At 40.8% G+C, this 27,344-nt stretch overlaps 2 protein-coding genes across 3 annotated transcripts; one reads left to right on the top strand and one right to left on the bottom strand.

Moving 5' to 3' along the window:
• Positions 1–10,733: 10,733 nt before the first annotated feature.
• Positions 10,734–19,315, top strand: LOC104937797 (potassium voltage-gated channel subfamily G member 4). Its single transcript, XM_010754107.3, has 3 exons — positions 10,734–11,053; positions 14,581–15,423; positions 16,851–19,315. Exons 2-3 carry the CDS (start codon positions 14,665–14,667, stop codon positions 17,688–17,690), a joined length of 1,599 nt encoding a protein of 532 aa, XP_010752409.2. The 5' UTR covers positions 10,734–11,053; positions 14,581–14,664; the 3' UTR covers positions 17,691–19,315.
• A 2,363-nt stretch (positions 19,316–21,678) lies between these two features.
• On the bottom strand, positions 21,679–26,702 carry LOC104937789 (C-C motif chemokine 19). 2 transcript variants are annotated; one of them, XM_027281501.1, is made up of 5 exons: positions 26,644–26,702; positions 26,322–26,499; positions 25,552–25,554; positions 23,070–23,193; positions 21,679–22,160 (listed from the first exon to the last, which is right to left on the bottom strand). In XM_027281501.1, exons 2-5 carry the CDS (start codon positions 26,380–26,382, stop codon positions 22,010–22,012), a joined length of 339 nt encoding a protein of 112 aa, XP_027137302.1. In that variant the 5' UTR covers positions 26,383–26,499; positions 26,644–26,702; the 3' UTR covers positions 21,679–22,009. The 2 variants fall into 2 exon arrangements, with proteins under 2 accessions (XP_027137302.1, XP_019113194.2); XM_019257649.2 differs by lacking the exons at positions 25,552–25,554; positions 26,322–26,499; positions 26,644–26,702 and adding an exon at positions 23,278–23,547.
• Positions 26,703–27,344: the final 642 nt, after the last annotated feature.

The following is a 27,344-nucleotide window of genomic DNA, read 5'->3' as shown; positions in this document are numbered from 1 at the left end:
CATTGTATCATATTATATTGTATTATGGAAAAAAAAGAAAAGTTTAAGGTTTATAACGAGACTTGATGGAGAAAATCTTTAATTTTACTTGAAACGTTTCCTCTGGTGTCATTTATATGTTATATTATGTATGTTATATTATGTTATATTATATTAAGAGTCGTTCCATGAGTGCTGATATAAAGAATGAAGGCATTCAGACTTTTAACCACATCTATCACTCCGCTTAACAGCTGTTCTAATATTAACATTACATTAACGTTACATTAATATTCATCATCTATCTTTGATTGATTGTAAAAAGGATTGTGCCTACAACTGAATCACAGCCGTGCTGATATTCAATATAACGGCACCCCCGCCCATGTTATATTGCTATATTAGCATAATCATGATCTATTACCACTTCCACAAATGTTTAGTTTCAACATTATGCATCATGAGTTTTGTTTATTTGAGTAATAAAACCAATAATAACAATATCGAGATACAGGTAACATAATTCAGACTATTGTCAGGGTTGTTTTGCTCATGTTCAATGGACTTGGAGAGCTTTGTTGGTGGTGGGAAGTTATTTTCTGAACTGGTTCATGATCTCCGAGGAGGGTTAAAGTGCTGCATGTGGGTGCTGAGTGGTTGAACATCCTCCGTATTTAATGGGCCTGAAGCTGGGTGAGTGCTGTAGGAATATAAAAGCATTATGTAGGCATGATAGTGTACATTACTGCAGGTGTGTTTGTCATGTTTCCAGGTGATCACGTCTGTTGTGTTGCTCGCTGACTCACTCGCATGTTTCCTGTTTGATTCCTGGAGGACTTTTTTGACTCAGAGCTGCTCTACAGGAATAGAAACAGAACACAAGAGGGAGTAAGTGGGTGAGAAGCAAAGATCATCACTGTTGTGCTGTTTAATATGCATCACGAAAATCTGTGAGGAGAGTCAGAAAAATCACAGCTCATATTATCAAAGGAAAGATTTATCTGTGCTTTCAGAAAGTCCTCAGCGTTTAGAGGAAATGTCACGTCTGAATAATCTTTCTGAGGAAATGCTGTGTGATTTTAAAGCTCCAAAGGACAGAAAATGTCTTTAAATTTTTAAATAAATAAACATGAATACAGATAAGACATGTTTCATGTGCTGCTGAATATTAAGATTTTATCGGTGTTCACTTTTTCCAGGAAATTCACGTCTTTTTTGTCAATCTTTGTAAAGTTCAGTGAGGATTAAAAGCTTTTGACTTTGTGATTTAGATGGATAATAAACTAAATGTATTATTTCTCACAGTGCTGAGTCATAAATCTTGGATAAATAACTTTTTTTTTTTGGTGTATTTCTACAGAGAACGACCTGGTTTGTCGACTAGTCCAGTAACAGTAACGGTAATGTCACATTACACCAACATGAGACACGAAGGACTCCGGTTTCAATCCTGCAGAGGAGACGGTAGCGTGTGATGCAATTACATTTCCATTCTCTTGTTTTTCTGTGTGTGCGTGCTGCGCTTGTGTCGCTATCTTTATGGGGACCATATTTAGTTTTAAAACAATCACAGTGAGGACGTTTCTGCATTGTGGGGACATTTTGGTAAACGGCCTGTTTGGACACTTCTCACCCTCATATGGCGGCCGAGGAAGCTGCTCGAGCTAAAGTGGTTGTGGTGAATACAGGTGGTAACCTCTGTGGCTGTGAAGTGAAACCAAAAACTGCAGTTCCTTAAGCGTCCACTTGAGGCTGGCTCCAGCTGTTCAAATTATTTTAAAGTCTTAAAGTCTTAAAGTTATGCATTATTTACAGCGTAGACACTTTGACTGACAGGTGGGTGTCGTCACAGGTGTCTGGTTTCAGTAAGCAGGCTTTGTTCAGCCCACCACAGCTCTACCTCTTTGCCTATTTTTAGGTTAGCTGGGAGTCAGCAGAGGCAGGACCACAAAGATTGAAACGGCTATTTAGAAATGTGTGGGTGACGTCACATAGACTACGTCCATGTTTTATACAGTCTATGGTTTCTCCACATGTGACAAAGAAATGGCCTATATTAGTTACTGTTTACTGTATTTTTTTATTTAGTGTAAATGTTGTTGAAACAGTAGGATGTACTTCAGACATAGACTGTGCACAAACACACTCAACAGCTCTCAAAATTACACAGTTTTTAAAGGGAGTTTGGTGATATTGTAGTTACTATTTCAGTTATGCTGCTTATCTTGACAGGTAAGAGAGCCCAAACATTTAATTTGCATTTGCACCAACATCTGTGATAAATAAAAGGATCATTCTAAGGTGATTAAACATGAATAAAAACATAATTATGAGCATTATATATCCTGTCAATAGAGCCCCCTAAATCTGATATGCTGCACCTTTAAGCACAGTACTTGAGTAAAAGTACTTAGTTACTTTCCAACTCTGGGGCTACAGAATGCATTATGTCCTCACATACATACAAAGAGAAATGTGTTTAAGTACAGGCATAATACAGTGTAGTGTCAGCTGTTATTTCTGCATAAATAAACTGTGAGCCTGAAGCAGAACACACACACACACACACACACACACACACACACACACACACTTCGACAGCTCATTTGTTAAACTCGGGGGAATGATTCGATTTCAGTTCCTCTCCTCCATCTTTCGTCCGTCTTGACCTTTTCCTTGTGTTGTTGGTTTTTTTCAGCCCTCATCAGCTCCTCTCCTCATGTTCTTCCTCTAATTTCTCTGCTGTACAATTTCCTCTATTGATTGTTTTTCAAGTCGGGGGAATCAAGGCTAAGTAGTCCGTCTCTTTTAACCGGATTTAAACGAGGGAGAAGAAATTGTCTTTGGATTTCTGCCCATCAACCGTGCCAATCTATGAAGAGCTTTATCAATAGTTACAAACACTGAGTAGCCGGGTCGTGATTGGGTTGGTGAGGAGGAAGAAGGGAGGAAATCGATGTGGAAACTTTAATCCACTTTATTTAGTGAGCAATCCAGTCTTAATTAAAAAAACACTTTAAATCTGTGTCTGAAGTCACTCTTTTGTTCACTTACTTTTAAAGTAAAAAGTACATTTAGTGAGACAAGCTTTCTGTTCTCATTATGGATGTATTAAAAGACCTGTGATTGAGTGGCATCCAGCGGTGTAGCTGCTGATTGTAACCCCTTCACCTCCTTGTTGGCAAAATGTTGTCCATTCTGGGAGACTGTAGAAACATTGGACACAAACCAAGTTTCACAGGTCTGACTGTCTGATTGGCTGCTATGACACAACATCAGGTTTCTCCAAAAGTTGAAGTTTGGTCGATCCCAAAACGCAGCAACCCGCTCAAATGAATGAGTCAGTGTCGAATTTGGTCTGAATTGGGCCTGAACATGTTTATATCTGCTGTGAAGTTGGACATTTTAACATGGGGGCTTATGGAGACTGACTCACTTCTGGTGCCAGCCTCAAGTGGACGTTTGAGCCTCAACAACCAACTCAAACATGAATGAAGAAACAAAACATCTGAGTGCCCTTCTAGTTATTATTGGGATTTTATTCCTGATTCAGTACTGCCAGTGTTATCTCTATAGAACAATTAGGGGTGAATCAGTACAAAGTGCACCGTTATCTGTATCTGTACTAGGAATGGACGGGACTAATCGGGAGCTGTTATTTCATTTGTAGTGGAGAAAGTGGTGGAGTATAAAGTGGCATAAAATGGAAATACTCAACACCTTTATATATTTGTACTGAAGCAGGAGTCAGGTGAGTAAAGATTGTTGTGTCATATCCACAAAGACTGGAGGCTGTAATCCTCAGTGAAGGTCTGAACATGAACAGAACATGTAAACACGCTGCCCCTCAGTGCTGTTTGCATGTCGATGACCCTGTTTGTTGTCCATGTTGACAGATGATTACACTCTCTGTTGACTTGAACTTGTTGAGGTAGAAAATGTCAACAGGACGTCGCTGCCAGCTCGTCTAAAACCAAAACTGTGAAACTGGCTGACCTGTTTTTATGTTATAACTGAGCTGTATGATTTAAAGACATTATCTTTATTCGATTTATGTCAGTGTAGATCTTCTCTCTGACATCATAATTTATTCATTTCAGTCGAATATTTAAAAGTTAAACTTCAGGCTCTTAATCTCAAATATCAGCAGCTGGGCTTCAGAGATTTGCTTTCCAGACACAGAGGGAGAAAATCAAAATTTAAAACTGAGACAAACAAAAAAAAATAAGAGATTAGATCTTTAAAGGCAGCAACAAAGAAAGAGATTAAGACTTCTGAGAGATTATTGTGGCTGCTGTTTAACCGGCATTTCCCAGATATGATATAACAAGTCAGTGAAGACAAATCTGAATCTTTATGAGGTGATATCAGGATGGTAGCGAGGTTAAAGGCGTGCATACATCAGACCGTGATGTCTGTATATTGTGTTAAAGGGTTAGGACACTAATATTTAATTTGTACAAACATATCTGAATATGAATGCAGAATCTGTAGACAGACAACAAGATTCTGGCACTGGACAAGTTCTGGTTTCTGTTTGTAGTCTTAGTTGTATTGACCAGTCATGTTTGAGCGAGCTTTGGTTGCATGCAGGTAAACAGTCGATGTGCAAAGCAAAATAAATGGAAAGTACTGGCTGAAACTCTCCCAGGACCCAAACCAAGACCACAGAGGCAGAACTGGTGCTGAACGACCGCCAGCAAATGTCAATGAACAAAGACTTGATGAGGCCAATGGTCAATACCAGAGAGAAGTCCAAGGAAGGCAAACTAATCCAAGAGTCTGAAATCCATGAAACAAGCAATTACAAGAAAACAAAGTCAAAAATTACGACAAATCTCTCTGGAACATCGAATCAAGACAAACTCACACCGAAACCAAAGAAGACGTGGACTAAAAACACAAGTGAAGATAGGTGAAATCAGTCAGGATGGAACAGACCATCAAAACTGGCGGGAAACTCAATAACGATAGGTAGTAAAGTTACAGACACAAAGAGACAAAATATAACAGGAAACACTAAACAAGAAAAACCACAACAGAAATTCCAGAAAGTTTCAGAACCCATCGCTTTTCGCTTGGCGATGATTTAGCTCCTCATTAGCTTTTTATACAAATATCCGTTTATAGAGAATGGCAGAAATGTGTCTTTATCATCATTCTCGGGTTTCAAGTTTCTAATCGGGCCACGGAGGAAGTCTTGGTCTGGATATACATGATCTGTTTATACATCCGCTGGCTACCCTGGTAGCCTGGAAACATCAGCCGTTGCCTCAGAGGCTAAATCATCATCAGATTGCCTTATATTTCGTTATATTCTGAAAGTTTTCTAGAGCAACCCAAGGTAAATAAATTAAGTCAATCAAGAGTTACTCTACCAAAGTTAATTGGGAATTTGACAGCATGAACCTGAGCTAGCAATGACTCAGGACTGCAGGTTTGTGTAAAACCTGATGTGATCCCAGCATGATCTGATAATGTTACAAAGAGCTTCTTGTGATGCCCCAGAATGCTTTCTCAGTCTTCAAGCGACCCCATTAATGTTCAATGTTGTTGAGGTTTTTGGTCTTTGGTCTTCAAGAAGCTTTGAGGTTCCGGTAACTGTGTTGTTGTTTTCTTTGGTCTGTAAGTACTTCTTTGAGGTGTATTTGGCTGCGGTGTGGATCATTCTCCACAAAGATGCAAACAAGATGATCTTCTTTGGCTTCTTTTTTTAGACAACTCCATCTGTGATGGAGTTTCTTCTCTATCTCATTGGGAACTGAGTTTGATGTATTGGTCTCCTGATGGTGTGGTCAATTTTGGTTGGCCTGATTGTGGATTCAACTGATCCAGTTTCTGCAAAGCACTGCCCCCTTTGAAAAAAACAAACCTCGAGTCTAGTCATGATTTGAAGCTGAGAAAACCTCTCTTCGCTGTCACATAGCTCTGAAGCTCTGAGTATTTTTACATTTTCAGTGTATAGATCTAACATTTCATAGAGTATATACAGTATTTTATTCTCTTCGGTTTCCCTGTTCCCAACAAGTTAAAATGAGTAAATATAATTAGATTTGTTCTAAATATGACCAGACCACTGACAGTGTTCAGGCTTTAACTCTAAACCAGAAGCTGCATCATTCTTTAAAACATTGTGTCCTCGTTCTGGTGTATCTCTGAGCTCGGCTCAGCTCCATTTATCTCTGACAGCTCAGGGAAATTTCACATCACTGCCGTCCCAAAAGATCACCTTTATGTATCTCTTCATGCATCTCTTCCCCAAAGATAACAGTGTTGTCCAGTGTAATGGTTCTTAACAGTAAAGCTCCAATGGCCATCTAATGCTTTGAATAAGACTATCACAGATTCTGTTTGTGATTTTTATGGACTGACAGCTGAGGACTGCAACAACACCACTGTGTTATCTGGGACAAAACAGTTCAACCTGACTCAACCTTTACTGCAATTTACTGCAATTAACGTTGCATTTCTACTGTTCATATATCATGAACAACTTCTATAGGGTAGAAATATTATCAGCTAAATGTACATAAATGTACTTTTCTCTCTCCACCCAACCAGTCGTGGCAGATGGCCGTCCGCCCACAGCCGGGTTCTGCTCGAGGTTCCTGCCTCTTAAAAGGGAGCTGATATATTAATATATTAAAGCAACACTGTGGTAAATATGGACAGCTGTACATGTGTTTGACAAGACATAGCAGCCAGCTAATATCACTGACTAGTCCAGCAGCAGTCAGCCCAGCTCGGCGTCTGTCTTTCAGCCTTTTATTTCACCAAGCTCTCACCAACCACTAAAAGTCAGTCCCACATTTACTCTTGTCCGGCGGCTTCTTGCTCGCTCACTCTCTCCTTTTCTCTTCTTAGCTTCCTCCGTCAACTCCATCCTTCATCCTCTTCACTCTTTTCTCCTCTGCCATTATGTCTATTGAGGCTGGTTACACTGCCCAGCTCCTGTTCTGGCACAACACCAGCTCCACTCCCCGTCAGCATTCTCCGAAAACTCCAGGTCCAAAACGCCTGTGGTACAAACACTAACAATCCCTATGAGCTCACAGTCCGGACAGCACCGGCTAACAAACTGAGCCAACTTTAGCTAACGGCAGCTACCGCTGTCAGCAGTTTACTTCACTGTCCATCATAAACTCTGTAAATCACAGAGAGTTGAGGCGGAGCAGCCGGAGGACATCAGAGGGAAAACCAGAAAACATTTCCTCCATAAAATATGATCCAGTTTCACCAGAATCAGTGAAATAGTTGCTGCTGTGTGACTTAGTGCCGTAAAGCGTTACGTACTTCTCCCGACCCCGACAGACGTTAGTTTACCAGAGGAAAGTTGCTGTTGTTGGTTTGTGTCTTTGTTGAGTAGCATGAACTCTGTTCAAGACGTTGATCTGTGAAGCAGCTTGTAAGATGAGTCCGGGGGGCAGCTAGTCAATAACTGTAAAAGGACACCTGGCCTACATAATCTGATTCCTTTCTGAGGGTTTCCTCCATCGACGCTTCGCGGACTTCCTCTCTTTCTTCATTCCATTATGAGTAACAGGAGACAGACGGGGACAGCACAAACAAAGCCTGAATGCCTAATGAACAAAGCTCACATCAGCGTGCCGCATGAATGAAATACAGTCCAGCTGCATTTTAAAGTAGGATTTGGTAGACCTGATAAGGTCTGGGATTTGAGGCATGGGTTAATTAACGAGGACTGTTTGTGCTGCATCAACGGTGAGTTATCGGTTGCTCCGTTGCTGCACTGAAGGGGGTCCCCTGGTGATTGGGCACAAATTGAGAGAGCAGAGTAATTCCCCAGGAGTTTGGTTTAATTTCTTTCTGTCGGAGAGATCCCGCTGAACCGCGTTAACCCTGGAGCACCATCAGGAAATTAAGTTGCAAAAGGAGCTTAGGGTTTCCAAACAACATAAAATTAAAGGGTTGGACGTCGAATTCATCAGCGCTGCTGCCGAAAAACGCGAAGAAAGAACAATATTTCAAATTAAACGAGCTGCTGCGTGCACGGAAAAACACAGGTTTCAGCTTAAACTTGAACTTTTACAAGAAACATGGTTTTAGTGCAGAGCTTCACAAAAGAAACTTCATATTTAAACATAAAAAGACATACTTAGATCATTTACTGAAGTAAAAGTACTAATACCACGCTCCAGATAATCTTCATTTATGGTGTCAAACAGGCTCCTGAACCAGAACCAGCCCTGTTCTAGTTCGTTACAGTCATGGTTGATGTCCCGGCACGCTCTCTGGTTTGTCTTCCCTCCGCCTGTTTGTGGATTATCATGTAATCCCTGATATTCATCAGCCTGAGGGGGGTCAGAGGTCGTCTCATTACAGTTCTATCAGTCTGACCTCGATGTGGATGAGGTGGATTGTGCTGGTTTGTGGGGTTAAAGAGGAGCGTGGGCACAGTTCGACATGGTTTGATCATCTTCACACACCTGAGGACGAGCTGACGGACGAGGACGGTGAAAATAAAACAACAATATGTGCGTGTTCTAATGCACAGTGCGTACGTCAGTGAATGCATCACGGTTCAAATGTACTTTAGTTCCAGTAACAGCAAGTAAATGCAACACTGTTCATATTTACTTTAGTGCATACAAGAGTAAGTGAACGCCTCACCATTTAAACACACTTCAGTACACACAGCAGTCAGTGAATGCATCACAGTCCAAATGTACCTCAGTATTGAGGAACTCGTCAGACTCTGAGCGACTCTGTGTGTGATCCACAGTTTGTTCTCTGAAACGTAAACAGGAAATAAATCCTCGTTTGTGAAGCAAACATTTATTTTAGTGAGGTCACATCATGAGAGCCACGGTGTCACGGCGGGCTGATGTATCGGTTTATTAGATCTGCACAGAGACAACCACCTGTTTCTTGTAAAGCAGCAACGCAGATCACAAATGACATAAGAGTGTGTGTGTGTGTGTGTGTGTGTGTGTGTGTGTGTGTGTGTATTAATCCTCTCTGTCTGTCTGTCTGTCTGTGTTTCTGTGTTTTGGATGTCAGCCTGCACAAACTTTGTCAACCAGGCTTTAGCTGCATTTCAACAAAAAGCTTCTCAGCTGAGTCAGTTTGTGATGAAGATGAAGATGAAGATGAAGATGAAGAGTAATCATCAAACAGACACACAGCTCTGCACTGTAAAACAAAACAAACAAATTTCACACATTTTCATGACTCGAGGTGCAGACAAACAGTTTGTAATATCAGTTACAGTAACAGTTTAATGTGAGACACGTCGAGTGAAGAGATGCAGACAGAAAGTATTTTAAATATTAAAGTTATTAAAACTAAAAATGTGACTTTGGTCAATCATGTTAGCACGCTAACAGGCTAAACTAAGAGGGAAACACTGGTAAACATCATGTTAGCTTGCATTGGTAACATTGGTAACATACAGGCTAAACCAAAATGCTAACATTGGTAGGCGTTATACCTCCTAAACATTAGTATGTTAGCATGTTAACATGCTAACTGTTAGCATGCTAACATGCTAAACTAAGAAAGTAACTTTGATAAACATTACTAAGCATTACAATGTTAGCATTTTCATTGTGGGTATGTTTCCGCGGTAACAGGCTAAACCAAAATGCTAACATTGGTGGACATACCTCCTTAACATTAGCATGCTAGCATTTTAATTGTGCGTATGTTGCCATGCTAACATGCTAAACTAAGAAAAGTAACTTTGATAAAAAATAACTAAACATGACAATATTAGCATTTTCATTGTGAGTATATTAAAATGCTAACATTGGTGGACATACCTCCTAAACATTAGCTTGTTAGCATTTTTTAACACGCTAATATTAGCATTTAGCTCAAAATAGGCTAGTTACGTTAGCTCTACTAAAATGGTGCTTGGATTCCAACATGTGTTCTTTTACTTGAGTTGAGACATTTTTAATTACATTATTACAACAATGTCTACGTTACATTACATTATTACAACAATGTCTACGTTACATTACATTACAACAATATCTATGTTACATTACATTATTACAACAATATCTACGTTAAATTACATTATTACAACAACGTCTACATTACATTATTACAACGTCTACATTACATTATTACAACAACGTCTACGTTACATTACATTATTACAACAACGTCTACGTTACATTATACAACAATGTCTATGTTACATTATTACAACAATGTCTATGTTACATTACATTATTACAACAATATCTACGTTACATTACGTTATTACAACATCTACGTTACATTACATTATTACAACAATATCTACGGTACATCACATTATTACAACAACGTCTACGTTACATTACATTATTACAACAACGTCTACGTTACATTACATTATTACAACAACGTCTATGTTACATTATACAACAATGTCTACATTACATTATTACAACAACGTCTACGTTACATTACATTATTACAACAACGTCTACGTTACATTACATTATTACAACAACGTCTACATTACATTATTACAACAATGTCTATGTTACATTATTACAACAATATCTACGGTACATTACATTATTACAACAATGTCTACGTTACATTACATTATTACATTTATTCACTCATGTTCAGTCTGAGCACATTTTTTACAGTGTAGAAGAGGAGAGCTGGAGGTGGGAGGTGGAGAGGAGGGAGGAGGAGAAGGGAGGAGGAGAGGAGGGAGGAGGGAGGAGGTGGAGAAGGGAGGAGGTGGAGGATGGTCCTGCTGTCAGACACAGATGAGAACACAGCAGCAGGTTTCAGGAGGCAGCGCCGTTAGATAATCGCGTTTATTCTCTGCTCGACAGCGGCGGACGGAGGGACGGACGGAGGGACGGAGGGATCCGGAGCAGACGAGCTGAGGAAGAAGAAGGAGACATCATCATTTCATCCCATTTAATCCACGAGAGGAGGAGCAGACACACATGAAGGCTGCAAAGTTCAGAGAGGAGCTGTAAACTGTCACATTACTCCTCTTCCTCCTCCTGGAACAAACGATGGATCAATTAGTGAGGAGCGCCTTAATTACAGCAACAGATGAGAAGATGCGGAGGAGACATTAAACACCTGTGAGGTGAGGTGATCTGAAACTTTTACTCACGTTTTATTACATAAATATATAATTTAATATTACATGTAATGTAACTTCAAACATCAGAGTAACTAATATGGAAACATGGTACTTTTTTTACTCTATTTAAGCCTTTAAATAACTTAAATGATCACTTACATATAAATGATGTTATATGAGTATAATGTAGATTATTCACCAGCAAATATCAGCTCCAACATTAAAGCACCAACAATTATATGGATCTTTATTAGTACAATTATCTTTACTTAAGTTGTGAATTTTAGTTGTAACAGAGTATTTATACTGCTACTACTATTTATACTCAGGTTTTTACTCAAGTACAAGTACTACATGGACAGTCCAGCAGTATGTAAACTGAAATGTCAGCTCCATCATTTAAAGCATCAATAATTTTATGGATCTTAATTAGTACTTATTTTTAGTACTTAAATACACTGTGTATTTATTATTAATTTTACTTGTAACAGAGTATTTCTACTCTGTAGTATCGCTACTTTTACTAAAGTAATAGATTTGACTCTTTCTGTTGATATTAAAATATAATATCAGAGTACATTTACTCAACTACTTTCTGTACTGTAATCTTCCAGAGGTACACGTTGTACTTTTTACTCTATTTAAGTAATTAAATTATTACATTAATGCTACAAAATAAATTAATGAGGCCTAATTTGAAATGAATCATCTTCATCAGCTCCAACATTAAAGTGACGAGCACGTTCAATATTATTCTGTAATGATGGTACTCAGATTACAATACATCTGTACTTTTGGTGTCCACACCAACATACATGACGCATTATATAACAAACATGAGCTGCATCAACACAGAGAAATGATATGAAAGCTCACGTTCATGTACAAATCAAAGCCAGACGACGGCGTACAAACATGTAGATATAATTAGACAGACAGGGAAACATGGATATGTCACCTGTTAGTAATTTATATTTAGATATTTCAAAGTGTATGTGCTGTGCATTTTAAATATTTATATTTATGAACCTAATCTGTGTCCGCGAGAAGATAATTCTGCTTATTAGTGGAAGAAATTAGTGATTTTACTCAAATTATTTATGGATTGTTTAAGTATCACCGGCAGATGAACGGCCTCTTTCATCATTAGATTACTAATGCATCAACATGCACACAGAAAAATAAAAAGATAAATGTTGTGGAGTAAAAAGGGACAATAATTAACGAGTTTTCACTGTAATATTAGTAAGTAACAGGCAGCGTACCATGAAAACACTCACGCTAAGTACCTCAAAATTGTACTCGAGTACAGTACTTTAGTAACTGGACAGCTTTCAAAGATCTGCTGGATGTCTAAACGACATATTTCTATATTTTAATTAAAGCTAATAAACAAAGCTTCACAGTCACATGGTGGCTTTGCAGTGAAAGGGAAAGTGTAAATGATTTTTTAAATGTTCAGTGTTTCTCTTTTATTTGCGTTTTATTCCAAATGTTTCTTGAAATAACTAAAAAGGCCAAAAGTTAATGGACGAATCCACGTTCAAACCAACAAACGTCATGCAGATCATGCTGTTTTTATTCATCTCTGAGATTTCTGAGATTTCGTGGTGCAGTGTGATAAAAACAGTCTGGCCTCCGAGCTGCAAACTTTGAAAGGCTGTTTAGACTTTTGGAAGCGGCCACAGTGATGATCTCAGTGCACTTAGCTTAATTGTTTGTACGACCCTCTGACAAGAATTTATCAAATTCAAAGTGTGAGTCCCATTTTTTATCTTTATGTGAAAGTCCGAACCAAAAAAACCCAACACGTCTTTCTTCAGAGTCACAGTGAGTCTGGAATAATTCTTCTGGAAAGAGACGTTGTTTCTCTGAATATCATAAAAACCAAACTAGCGTCCACATGGCTGGATACCAGCAGCAGAGCTAAGTGAGGACATGTGAGCTCACAGTGTGTTTCTACATGTTGAGAAGAAACCGTCCACTGAGCAGAAGCCCGAGTTTTTGAGGTCATGCAGCAGTCACGTAAGAGTCGACGGTGTCACATCGATCGAGGCGTGAATTGGTGTGAAGCCATCTCGGGAAGGTGTCAGCACTCGAAGAGAAGTGCCAAAATGTTCGTTTGTTTGTGTTTTTTCGGTGAATTTTCTTCATTAGTGAACAAACACAACAACTCATTAGACGTTCCGCTGGATGGTTGGATATATTATCTCTGTGTTTTAGAGTGTGATGTCACCCACGGGTTTCTGAAGAGCTGTTTTGAAGCTCAAATGGCCGCCACCATTTTGGCGTCCACGCTCTTAATCCTTCATAACTTTAAGCCTTAATATAATGTGAACAGGTGAGTTGTATATAAATTCACCCTCAGTACAGTTGTCATGAACGGGGAAATTAGCTACGGAGACCAAAACTGTTTTTTGTACTGTTGTCAACTTCAACGTAACACAGGATTCATCAGGACTGGCGGCAGAATGAACTCTTTATTATCTTTACAGACAACAAGAGCCTGAGTTCCCCATGGATGAACTGAACTTGCTGACTCAGGCTTTCTCTTATTTCATGTGTCCTGCCTGTTTTCATCAAACTATCTCTATGACATAATGGTGTAATTTTCCACTCAGGTGGACTCTCAGAGCTGGTCCATGTTTTGGAGTTTTTCCATTCTTAATGGTGTCTCATCTCACGCCTACTGATCTTGGTCTATTGAGGCCAAGATGTTTTCTTTTGTTTTGTTCTTCACCGGATGACACCGTTAGATTAAAAAAAAACAACCTTTATTACCTTTTCTTACACCGTCATGTCACAGATCTTTCCAACTGTATTTTTTTTAAGTTTAATACATTTCACACTGTTACATGTCACATCCAATCCTACTACAAAACAAGTGCTCATTACATCATTAATCTTGTGTGCTCACATAAGCCAACTCTACAATCTTCAATCTTTATATCTCATTTTGATTACACTTGTTCTTAAACAGGGTTCTACTTCCACTGATTTTACTGTTTCCAGATACCAGTGTTTACATTACGTCACCTTAAGTGCTTCAGTACATGCATATTGTTCCAGTCTACATGTTTGTCAAAACATAGCTCTTAAGAAAACAGAAAAGAAAAAAGAAAAATAGTTTGAAACAATTTGTCAAGCAGAAGTCATGAAGTCATGAAAGTCAGTACCAGGCTGTAAACATGTTTATTTCTGCTGTGAAGTTGGACATTTGAACATGGGGACTTATGGAGACTGACTCACTTCTAGAGCCAGCCTCCATTGAGCTTCAGAACGGCACTTCGGAAACCTGTGGGTGACGTCCTTTCTTTACACTGAAAGCAGTGGTAAAATGATTGGTGGAAATACACGGCAATCGTGGCTCCAAACCAGAAATATTAGGACGAGACCTGCAGATCCTTTTTTTCCACCAAATTAGCTCTGGTTCTTGAACAGGTTCTGTCCAGGCTCACTGAAGTAGTGGGCTGAGGGCAGAGCCTTGTGGTACTCCACATGAAGTGAACTTTATTTTTTTGTCTTCACAGCTTCTCCGTGGATCCTCCTGCTGACCTCCTGTCACCCGGACATACAAATACATCTTCTATCCCGTCACACATCCTGAAGCCAGCATGCCCATCATCAGTAATGCCAACCACGACTTCAGCACCTACTCCGTCAGCAGTGACGACAGCAGCCTCGACCGCTTCTTCACCGAGATCCCGGAGACCGAGACCATCAAGGGCGTTTACTTCCAGCGAGCCCAGCTTCTTCGTGACCCCAAGGCCTCGTATGTGGTCGACCACACCCTGCAGGTTCTCATCAATGTTGGTGGCAATCGGTACACCTTCCCCTGGAGCACCTTGGAGCAGTTCCCCCAGAGTCGTCTGGGACGTCTTCGGTTCTGCACCACCCCCGAGGAGATCGCACGACTCTGCGACGACTACGACGAGACGTGCCAGGAGTATTTCTTCGACCGGAACCCGACAGCCTTCAGGGTCATCCTCAACTTCCTGGCTGCAGGTAAACTGCGTCTGCTTCGGGAACTGTGCGCCGTGTCGCTGCACGATGAGCTCGACTACTGGGGCGTGGACCCGGGACACATGGAGCGCTGTTGCCGCCGCCGCATGATCACCCGTGTGGAGGAGGTGGCCGAGCGAGAGCGCAAAGAAGAGGAGTGGAGGCAGAAGAGGGTGCAGCAAAAGAAAAGCACCGCTCAGGTTGAGAAGGGCTACCGCAGAATGATCTGGGTTCTGCGGGAAGTCGTGGAAAACCCTCAGTCGGGGTTAGCCGGGAAGACGTTCGCCTGCCTCTCTGTCGTCATGGTGATGGTCACCGTCATCAGCCTGTGCATTAGCACCATGCCAGACCTCAGAGATGAAGAGACCAGGGTACGTATGAAGCCTGGTTAACACACATGAAACCTTTTATTTATGTGTTACAGGAAAGTTTGTCTTGTACTGCTCAGCCTGGGAGAGGGATCCCTCCTCTGTGGCTCCTCCTGAGGTTTCGAAGAACACCTGAAAACACTGAAAACATGACTTAGTGTTGGACAGTGAGGTGTGAGGAGAAGAGTTTTTGCTGATGTGACTTTGAAATCAAAGATTTCTGCTGCTGAGCAAACAGAAGCAGAAAATCGATTATATAACTAACTGTCAGTTTAAACAGTCGGGCCGTGTGATTATGTTTCTAAGCTGGAGACATGGCGGATCGATGCATGTGCACGGACATATTTATAGTTCAGGAGCTTAAAAAATTATCTTTCACGTGTTTTATGATTGGTGAGAGTTGGACCGAACAAACACCTGGTGAGTGAGTTGTGTTTCTACAGTTGGCTCGGAAGGAAAAAGCAAAGCCAAGTTTCCTTTTAATTTCTGGAAACCAGTTTTGTTTTCAGTTTTGTGTTTCTGGCAGACATCTGAAGCTGAACGTCAGCCAGCTTTTATTCAGACAAAGAAGGTAAAGGGACTAAGATCCATGATAGTTTGAGACAATAGTTAGTAACAGAGCCCAAAACCAGGCTGTAAACATGTTTATTTCTGCTGTGAAGTTGGACATTTGGACATGGGGACTTATGGAGACTGACTCACTTCTGGAGCCAGCCTCAAGTGGACGTTAGAGGAACTGCAGTTTTTAGCACTTCACTTTACAGACATGGAGGTTGCGGCTTGCTGTTGCCTCAAAGTAAGAAGGTTCCTGGCTCCCTCCCACAGTCCAACACAGATTAACTGGTTGCTCTAAATTGCCCGTAGGTGTCAATGGTTAGTCACTGGGTGTTCTCTGCTTTAGGGTTTTTTAATCACGTTTCAACGTTATGTGTCTCCGCAAAGTAAAAAAAAAAAAGACTCCACATTGATTTATAAACACACTAATACAACATCTATGAAAGAGTGTGTTGTAACATGGAGTCAATAAAGTGGAAAAAATCCATTTCGAGTCTTTGAAAGACTGAAGGCTGGCGGAGAACAAAACAAATGAAGAATGTTCAAAAATAAAATAAAAACATTGTAACAGGCGTTCCTGCCTGCACACATAATGAACTGCTTTATGTTTCCTGACAACAGAAGGCTGAAGGGCAGGTTTCATTAAGCATTAAAATCAATATTTTTAATCTGGAGTCGTGTTCGCTGTGTTACCAGAGAAAATAAACCTCCTGGGAGAAATATTCAGGGAATGAGGCTGAACTTGACCTGAACTTTCTGCTTGTTGTCAGCTAACTACATGAATTCAAAAATAGCATCTAAAGCACATTTACAAAACTGAAAGTGTGGTGACGCTTTAAAGTTGTGTTGTCATCACCGTTGGTCTCTTTCTGCAGGGCGAGTGCTCCCAGAAGTGTCAGAGCATGTTCGTGGTGGAGTCCATCTGCGTGGCGTGGTTCACTCTGGAGTTTGTGCTGCGGTTCGTCAACGCTCAGAGCAAGCTGGCCTTCGCTCGCGGGCCCCTCAACATCATCGACGCCATCGCCATCCTGCCGTACTACGTGTCCTTGGTGGTCGACGTGAGAGACGAGTCGCACGATGATGTCATCATGGGCGCGGGCAGAGGTTATCTGGACAAACTGAGTCTGATCCTGCGCCTGTTGCGTGCCCTGCGGATCCTGTACGTGATGCGGCTCGCTCGCCACTCGCTGGGCCTGCAGACTTTAGGACTGACCATGCAGCGCAGCATGAGGGAGTTCGGCCTGCTGCTGCTGTTTGTCTGCGTGGCCGTGGCGCTCTTCTCGCCTCTGGTTCATCTAGCGGAGAGCGAGCTGGCGCCGCTCGCCGCCACGCACCCGCACCACAGCTTCAGCAGCATCCCGGCCTCGTACTGGTGGGCCATCATCTCGATGACCACGGTGGGCTACGGCGACATGGTGCCACGCAGCATCCCTGGACAGATAGTCGCACTGACCAGCATCCTCAGTGGCATCCTCATCATGGCGTTCCCTGCCACCTCCATCTTCCACACCTTCTCCCGCTCTTACCAGGAGCTCAAGCAGGAGTACGAGCGGCTGTGGAAGGCGGAGCTAGAAGAGGAGGCTGCAGAGTCGGAGGAGAGCTTGCCCAAAGTCGAGTTGTCACAGGATGAGCTCGCGTTGGTGTCGAAGGAAGACAACGACGGGCTGATGTCGGGCAAGAATCATCAATCCACGCTTCCATCTACGGCTTTCTAACAGAGCGGGAAGAGAGCAGTCGGACATTTTCACTCAATAATTAAATGTTAATAATGGTGACACTTGAGAACATACAATATCTATATACTGTAGGTACATTTAGACTCCAAAAGACTGTTATATCATGGACAGTGTCTATTCACGCTTTAAGCTTTCACCAAAATATCTCGTACTTCAGGTTATATCGAGCTTCTACACACTGATTATTACTCAAAGCTGCACTGAGGTTTGAATTCTCCTCGCTTTTTGTGCACGAAAATATAAACTATAATCTCACTTCCTGTGCACATTTTTCCATTTTTAAAAAGAGTTTACTGACTCTAAATTCACGTACTTCCAGACTTAAATGTGATATTTGAAGGTTCACATATATTATTTTTCATATTTTATATTTATATTTTGGTGGTCAAATGTTGGCGCCAATAATCTGATGGGTGGAAACTTGGCGAAGAAACTGCCGTACTCGAACTGAGACAATACTAACCTGCTGAAATTAGAGCACTACACCAGAAAGTACACAGTGTACTACACAGTGTACTAACAGAAGTATCCGGATACTGTATGAGGTCATTTCCCAGTGTTGGTAGGAGACACTCGTCATGCTGTAAAACTTCGTTAATACCTGAATTTCTCAACAAGCGTCAGCGATAACAATCTGTCCCTTTACAACATCCAATATTTGGAGTTTCCTGTTGTTTTGTTCCATTTTAGTATAAATCAGCCATCAGTTTGTGGACAAACCATTTGTGAAGCATTATGGACATCGCATCTTGATTTTTTGGAGCCAGAAGTGACCATATTTGGATAAGAGCGTGGAGCTGGTTCTGGCTTTATCGTCTGTTTTGCTCTAAATGGGACTATAATTTACTAAATGAACATCAGACTGTGTGGAAGAAGACTAAAAGATTGAAGAAACTGTTTACTGAGCTCATAAATCAACCGAGAAGTCGGCTCATTTCTCCATAAGGCTCTATATCTATCTACTTATTGTTGCAGCCAGTGCAGCAAAAATAACGCAGGTTAACGAGACTTCACTGTCAGCAAGTGACGGCAAACACGTCTGTAATCGTCTGTAACCTTGACGCTTTAGTCTGTGATTCAAATTACAACACAGGCTAACGTAAGTAATGAAGTACTGGCTGTTTTTTTACCCGGCAACACAGATATTATACACCAATCAAATAATAGGACATCAGAGCTGTTATAAATTAATAAAGTTTAAATTTCTGTTTTTTTCTAATTTCACTTCTGACATAATAAGTACAAAATTTTAAAAAACTGACCAAAGACATACACAGCATGCTGAAAACATTCTTATTTTTATCACTACAGACCAATTTTACAGCACAAAGAAAACAAACTACATTTCGACTTGGAGATTAAATGAGTCTGGTAAACTGTGAAGGCAGATAAACAAACAAACAAACAAAAAAGGCAGCAGGACAGAAAAAAAATCAATTAATAGCAACAACTAAACTAAACACAGACGAGAGATTCACTTCATCCTGTTCATAGCTTCGCTGTTTGTTTTGTCCCGGGGTTGGGATTTTTCGATCACAGTGTCCTCGAATGCACCGTCGAGTTGCATTAGTCAGGCACGGTATTGGTTGAAGATGCAGTTACACATTAATGCATGTTACTAACTAAACTTCTTCCCTGGAGTTTCTGTCTCTGTCGTCCAGCAGGTTCTCGTGGATCGTGGCTGCTGTTGTGATCCTGCACGATGTCCACTACACATATTATTACTGTCATTATTGTTACCATATCTGCTACTGTAATCATTTTATCATTCATTGTAATTCATTATCATTTTATCAGTCATTGTAATTGTACAATATGTTTGTGTTGATTTGTTCTGTACACGTGACATCCATTGCACGTCTGTCCGTCCTGGGAGAGGGATCCCTCCTCTGTGGCTCTTCCTGAGGTTTCTTCCACCTTTGTTCCCTGTTTGATTATCGGGAGACAAAGATTTCAACACAAACACAAAGTGACAAAATCTTCACTGTGATAGATTACACGGCACAACTGTCACGTCTCAGCAAGTTGATTTTTCAGTGTAGATCAATGACTGTCTGAAAGAAAATATGAAAGTCATTTAAAATCTTCCAGCACGCTGTGGAAAATGTCGGACAGCAGTGAGACTGTGTTCAAAGCTCCTTTACTTCCATCCTACACCAGTGTCACTGTTTGTCAAACCTTATGGCATTTTTTAAATAAAAACTATTTTACTCTTCCACTTGTATTTTTAACAGAGTTTAACTCCTGTTGACCCACACTGACCTGTGATCAGGTGAATGGTGTCTCTGTCATTCGTACGTCTGTTCTCACTCTATGTAACTTTGGGCTCCGGGTCGGGAGAAGTACGTAACGCTTTACGGCACTAAGTCACACAGCAGCAACTATTTCACTGATTCTGGTGAAACTGGATCATATTTTATGGAGGAAATGTTTTCTGGTTTTCCCTCTGATGTCCTCCGGCTGCTCCGCCTCAACTCTCTGTGATTTACAGAGTTTATGATGGACAGTGAAGTAAACTGCTGACAGCTGTAGCTGCTGTTAGCTCATGTTAGCTCAGTCTGTTAGCTGCTGTTAGATCATGTTAGCTCATATTAGCTCATGTTAGCTCAGTCTGTTAGCTCAGTCTGTTAGCTCATGTTAGCTCAATCTGTTAGCTCATGTTAGCTGCTGTTAGCTCAGTCTGTTAGCTGCTGTTAGCTCATGTTAGCTCAGTTTGTTAGCCGGGCTGCCCGGACTGTGAGCTCAGAGCACTGGGGGAGTGTTAGTGTTTGTACCACAGGCGTTTTGGACCACCGGGAAGAGGTTGTTTACACGGTGGGGAGCCAATGTCGTGCCAGAACCGGAGCTAGGCAATATAACCGGGTTCTGCTGCTGGGGACCTGGTTGATGTTTGGCTGTTAGCAAAGTTGAGGGTGCCACCACCAACCACAAGAATTAGATCATATTTAATTTATTAGTTTAACCATAGAGAGTTCAGTTCAGCGTTTCTGGCATTGGTTATTAGTCTGTGCTTTCATTCAGCCGGTATGACGACCAGCGTTTAACATTTGGTTCTCTGACAGAGTCATTATTTGACTTGCTAAATGGAACATTCATTGATTCCATCTAAATTCCAAGCAAACTCCCCTCACACTGACATCTGTTGTTATGACTGGGTTTGAAGACACAGATGGAGAGTTTTAAAGAGCCTCTTTCTCCTACAGAACGTCTTCAAACACTGTTGCTGGCATGATTACTTCCACTCAAACCAGAAACAATGGAAACATTGAAAAGTCCAACAGTCACTTGTTCTCGTCCTCCACCACCTCTTCTTTTCCTCCAATCTGCACCGCCTGCTGTCCTCATGGAGGAGACTACAACACAAACTCGAACCAAAGAAGGAATGATTCATCATCTTTACATGATGTCTCTGATGCTGGCAGAGATCTAGATACGGCGTTGGAGGCGAATCTCCATTCATCAGTATGGAAGCTGCTCAGTGGCAGAAGCCAAAAAGGTTTATTTCCGGACATGAAATTGCCTTGATCTCATGGAGCCCTCCACTAACGTGAGTTGTTAGCTCTTGTAGACTTTCCAAATGTTATCAGACCTAACCATTAACAGTATAAAGAATGGACGCCGTATCCATGACGTGACGCTCAGTGCCTCCACCTCTCGGCTAATCTAAAAATCGACAAAGACGTAGATTATCGGTGGACTGAATGACGCCTGGTTGCTCAAATAAGCCGTCTATAATGGCACTCACCTGTCAATCAAAGCGTCCACGCTCTTAATCCTGCATAACTTTAAGCCTTCATGCAGACTGTAGTTTGACTTCACAGACAAGAAGGTTGCCACTTGGACCTAACAGGTCAAATTCTGACAGTGAAACAAGTCATTTCGCAGGAATTGTGATGTTGTTAACTACGTAGCGTCTCTACTTGTGCTACAAGCACATAACCCAAGAAAGAAATGACCAAATCTGTGCAATTAAAAAAAGTTTTTATTGATTATCATCCGTATATTTGTTTATATAGTGACACATTATGACGGAGAATGCATTATTAAAGATGCATCAAAATATACTTCACTTTACTTAATACACATGACACTGTTATAACATGCTATTAGTTCTTACTACAGTTGATTGTTGAGGTGTGTAATAAGCCCCATCAGTCAATCTTAAGAGTCTATAAGAGACCTGAAGTTACTGTTAATATAATGCACCAGAAAGGACTGCGTGTCTATATGAGTGTACCCATAAAGAATTATGAATGCATGCAACCTACATGTAATCATTATGCACAAAGGAACCGCGGTCACGGTGTAACATCTTCACACCTTGCGACATTGAAAGGGGCAGATGGTGGCGACTCGTTTGCAGTTGACTTCTCAAACTCTGCCAGAAGTTTCTTCGACCAATTCCAGTCTGCATCGATACAGATCTGCTTCCCACACACAGTCGTGACTCTGTAAGGAACGCAAGACACATAATAAACGTCATTAGAGGTGCTTCTTTCCAACATTACACACTACAACACTAAACATCTCAGATTTATGTGGTGACCCTTTGGAGGGCCCGACCCTCAGGTTGGAAACCACTAAATCAACTGTATGGTTGAAAGTAGATCCACTGGGAGGCGCTACAACATTAAAATGCTGCTCTACCTCAGATGCAACAATTTAATGTCACATAATCAAGAATCAGTCACAGGGCGAGTACTTTTACTTTTGATGCTTTAAATACATTTTGCTAATGCAGGACTTTTATTCGTAATAAAGTATTTTTATTTGAGTATATTGATACTACAGTTTATGATCTGAAAACTTTGCGTATCTCATTAAGGAAGTTAAATAATCTAAATGCCTCTTTGTTCAGGATTTCACTGCAGAACTACATTAGTAATAAACTGGTAACTGAGTGCATGTTAAATTACAAGTTTATTATTACAGTAAGTTTTTCCCCTGTGTATGTAATGTAGCATTAGAAATATGAAGTAGCAGAGAACTTAAATAACCGAGTAAAGTACTTAAAAATGGTACCAGCCCCAGACCGTCACCCTGCAGGTCTGCATGTACAATAACTGAACAGCTCCACCTTGTGTAAACTCTTCAAACTGCTAAAGATGAACACTTGTTGGTGAATTATTGTATAATTATTATTACGTTTTTATTTCTATCAATCTGAAGTGACTTGATTGTTGCTTCTTCAGTCATGAACAAAGAAAGCTCCAAGGGAAATACTGTATTTTTGCAGCATTGTTCAAGATTATATATTCCCACAATACAAAGTAATTGGTAATAGTTTTCAAATTGCACACTCCTCTCAAACAAACTTTTCAATTTAAATCTGTTGCATCAACTTGTGGACATACTTACATCATTGCTTTGACTCTGCAGGCACTATGCGATGGTGCCACATGTTGCACTCTTCCCTTAGGAATAGGAATCCGTAAGGTGTTTGTGCAGCATTGTCGAAACAAAACCATCGGTGGGACTGGAGCTGTGGACACATACAAACACATTTAATACTCTGAAGTACAGTTAAGGTGGACGGCTCACAGAGAAATCAAACAGAGTTACTGACTTTCACAGTTGTAACACTGGAAGCAGATCACAGTCAGAAGTAGGAGAGTCACCAGAGTCTTCATGTTTCCACCGACAGAGACAGACGAGCTTCTGTTTGGATGAACAGTCTTGAATGTTCAGGGTTGCTCTGTGCTGGAGACGGGCACTCTCCTCCTTTTATATCCAGCTGTTGATGTAACAGGTCCCAGGCAGAGAACCTGTACGCAGATAAGGTTCCTGTAAAATAGGAGAAAGAATGAGACAGGCGGCCGTAGAATTTATTTATTTATTTGCAAAATATCTCTTTTATCCTTTTTCTGTATTTGTTTTCTCCATATTCAAATGTCATTAAGCAGTACAACATCTATAATATCAGAAACAAAACCAATATACACATAGGCTAGTGACAGCATAATCCTCTTGTTTCCAAATAAAACACACATTTTCCAATACTTCATAAAGAATAATCCTGAGGGGGCGGTCGGTGGCGTAGTGGGTTAAGCGGCCGCCCCGTGTGTGGAGGATACAGTCCTTGCTGCAGCTGGCCCCGGTTCGAGTCCCGCATCGGACGCCCATTTACTGCGTGTCATTCCCCCTCTCTCTCTGCCCCCTGCTTTCTGTCTAATATTAATTAATATTAATCCTCATTCAGTCAATTAACTGAGCTACCCTTCAGTTCACAACCACTGAAAATAATGCCATGAAATATAAAACATACAGGCCCTCACATGTTCAATTATTTAACCTAACTCGTAGTGCAAATAAAAACTATCATATTGCTCTTAACTCTTGGTTCAAGATAAATGCCTGAGCTGAAGACTTGCAAGGTTTGCTGACGATATTAACCAAATGTATCTCTATAACTGTAACATTCAATTTATTTACACATGTAACAAAATACTGTACCCAAAAGAATAGTTTTTAACCCAAAGTGAAATGTGCTGAAGCCAGAAACTACGACATGGTTTGGTCACAGCAGAAAAACAAGCATACAGCGGCGCCATTTTGGGTCACAGAAAACTATTTGTTTTGCCACTTCTTCCGAAAATCATTCAAACATTTTCAGTACCCTTAACAAAATCGACCTCACATCGTATTTAAATTTATGACACAAATGTGGGTAGTTATATACGTTTTTTAAAATCACCTGTAAAACAGCAGAAAGAACGAGACAGACAGCCGTATGGTTCTGTTCAGTTCAGCTTTGCTCAGTAGGATGAAGAAGTAAACGAAAGTCTGTTCACAAGGAGAGTCCTAAAGGAAAAGCAAGTCGCCACACTGCCTCCTACTGCAACACTGAATAGCTCTCTTTACTTTTGCTTTTACCAAGAGGTAATAATTGACCAAAATAAAACAAACAAAATTACATAAAACGTGACCTTACATTTCATGGACGTCACATTGACTTCACCCCTCTCTGCTTCCTCTTCTTCTTCTCTTTTCTCAGTCACAACAATACAGAGAAAGGCTCCAATAACATGTAAAAGACTTCTGCAAACGGTCTTACAGAGAATAAACAGCATTCGGGGGATTTTACTTTTGCTTTCAGATCATTAATCCCCTTCCTGTCCAGTTACAACAATGTACCTTGAGATGTGCTGATGTCGGATATTTATGATAAACTGAAGGATGAAGTGTTCCTTAATGTGATGAGAAACTTCTCCTACTTTTTAAAACATGTGAAATCTTTCAAAAACCTCTTGTATTAGATAGAAAAGTCATTGTCACCATAGACAGTATAAAGGATGGACAACGTATCCATCACATCACCCACAGGCTCTGGTCGCTGCCATGTTGGCAAGAATGCTTCCGTCACTGCCGGCCATTCTAAAAATAAGTAAAAACCTATATCATTAAGGACACCTGCGGGTCGTTAAGGACACCTGCGGGTCGTTAAGGACACCTGAGGGTCATTAAGGACACCTGAGGGTCATTAAGGACACCTGAGGGTCGTTAAGGACACCTGAGGGTCGTTCACTCGCCCTTCCCTCATGTGACTCGTATGTTCATAGCTGGCAGATATTATGATATATGATAAATACTTTTTCAATATTAAACAGCTTTTGGTAATAACGACTGAAGGTGACTCAGTGTCTCGACTCTTGACCCTTCAAAATAAAGTGAGCAGAACACTGAATTAAAAATGAAAGCTTTTATTTAGAAAGGTACAGCACCATGTCTAAAAATAACAAACATGTTAAATATCTTCCTGTAAAATATTAAATAACACAACTGTACATATTTAATATCACTTCATATGAATTCAGTCATGTGCAGTAGTACCGCCTGTTACTTTCTAATGTGAGAAGACGCTCTGATGGTGAGTTAAGCTGTATTAAACTTTACAAGTTCACATTGACAGTTTGAACCTACAAAGTTACTTTACAATCATAATGATCAGCATAATCTACATGTAATCATGATGCACAAAGGAACCGCGGTCACGCTTTAACATGTTCACACTTTGTGACATTGAAAGGGGCAGATGGTGGCGACTTGTTTGCAGTTGACTTCTCAAACTCTGCCAGCAGTTTCTTCGACCAATTCCAGTCTGCATCCACACAGATCTGCTTCTTACACACAGTCGTGACTCTGTAAGGAACACAAGACACATAATAAACGTCATTAGAGGTGCTTCTTTCCAACATTACACACTACAACACTAAACATCTCAGATTTATGTGGTGACCCTTTGGAGGGCCCGACCCTCAGGTCTCTCATGAAGGAAGCTAAATAATATGAACACCTCTTTGTTCAGGATTTTACTGCAGGACTACATTAAACTACATTCATTTAATAAACAGGTAACCTCACTTAACTTTTCAATGTAAATTGTTGCATCAACTTGTGGACATACTTACATCTGCTTTGACTCTGCAGGCACTATGCGTGGTGCCACATGTTGCACTCTTCCCTTAGGAATTGAGTCCGATGGAGTTTGTGCAGCATTGTTGAAACAAAGCCACCGGTGCGACTGGAGCTGTGGACACATACAAACCATTTAATACTCTGAATTACAGTTAAGGTGGACGGCTCACAGAGAAATCAAACAGAGTTACTGACCACAGTTGTAACACTGGAAGCAGATCACAGTCAGAAGTAGGAGAGTCACCAGAGTCTTCATGTTTCCACGACAGAGACAGACGAGCTTCTGTTTGGATGAAAGTCTTGAATGTTCAGGGTTCTCTGTGCTGGAGACGGGCACTCTCCTCTTTTTAATACAGCTGTCGACTTCTCTTTTCTCAGTCACAACAATACAGAGAAAGGCTTCAGTAACATGTAAAAGACTTCTGCAAACGGTCTTACAGAGAATAAACAGCATTCGGGGGATTTTACTTTGCTTTCAGATCATTAACTCCCTTCCTGTCCAGTTACAACAATGTACCTCCAGATGTGCTGATGTCGGATATTATGATAAACTGAAGGATGAAGTGTTCCTTAATGTGATGAGAAACTTCTCCACTTTTTAAAATATGTGAATCTTTCAAAAACCTCTTGTATTAGCTAGAAAAGTCATGTCACCATAGACAGTATAAAGATGGACACGTATCCATCACATCACCCACAGGCTCTGGTCGCTGCATGTTGGCAAGAATGCTTCCGTCACTGCCGGCCATTCTAAAAATAAGTAAAAACCTGTATCATTAAGGACACCTGAGGGTCGTTAGGACACCTGAGGCGTTAAGGACACCTGGGTCGTAAGGACCTAGGTCGTTAGGACCTGTGTTAGGAACCTGAGGGTCGTTAAGGACCCTGAGGGTCGTTAAGGACACTGCGGGTCGTTCACCGTCACCTTCCCTCGTGTGACTCGTATGTTCATAGCTGACAGATATTATGAACTTTGATAAATACTTTTTCAACCTACATAACATCACAAAAATCAGGTGTATCTCGTCCCAAACAGATGTCGATGTTGTCTTGACCTGGCTCTAAAGCCATGAAAACACAATGGGAGACGCGGGTTGAAGGCCAAAAATAAAGTAATTATTGTAAGGAACTCAAAAAACACCAAAACAAGCCAAAGAAACAATGGGGTGTGTTAATGTCAGTCAGTGGTGAAGGTGCATGTATGCATGAGTGAAATAG

The sequence above is a fragment of the Larimichthys crocea genome, chromosome VIII (assembly GCF_000972845.2).
Source record: "Larimichthys crocea isolate SSNF chromosome VIII, L_crocea_2.0, whole genome shotgun sequence".
Classification (NCBI taxonomy): Eukaryota; Metazoa; Chordata; class Actinopteri; family Sciaenidae; genus Larimichthys; species Larimichthys crocea.
The sequence above is the reverse complement of the archived record's forward strand: the minus strand, read 5'-3'. Positions and strand labels throughout refer to the sequence as shown.

Bases quoted from the DNA above. Each gene is read 5' to 3' on its own strand.
- LOC104937797 (XM_010754107.3), top strand. From the start codon at position 14,665: ATGCCCATCATCAGTAATGCCAACCACGACTTCAGCACCTACTCCGTC. The intron at 15,424-16,850 runs GTACGTATGAAG...CTCTTTCTGCAG, and splicing joins TCAGAGATGAAGAGACCAGG to GGCGAGTGCTCCCAGAAGTG.
- LOC104937789 (XM_027281501.1), bottom strand. From the start codon at position 26,382: ATGAAGACTCTGGTGACTCTCCTACTTCTGACTGTGATCTGCTTCCAG. The intron at 22,161-23,069 runs GTAAGTATGTCC...CGTTCCTTACAG, and splicing joins TGCAGAGTCAAAGCAATGAT to AGTCACGACTGTGTGTGGGA.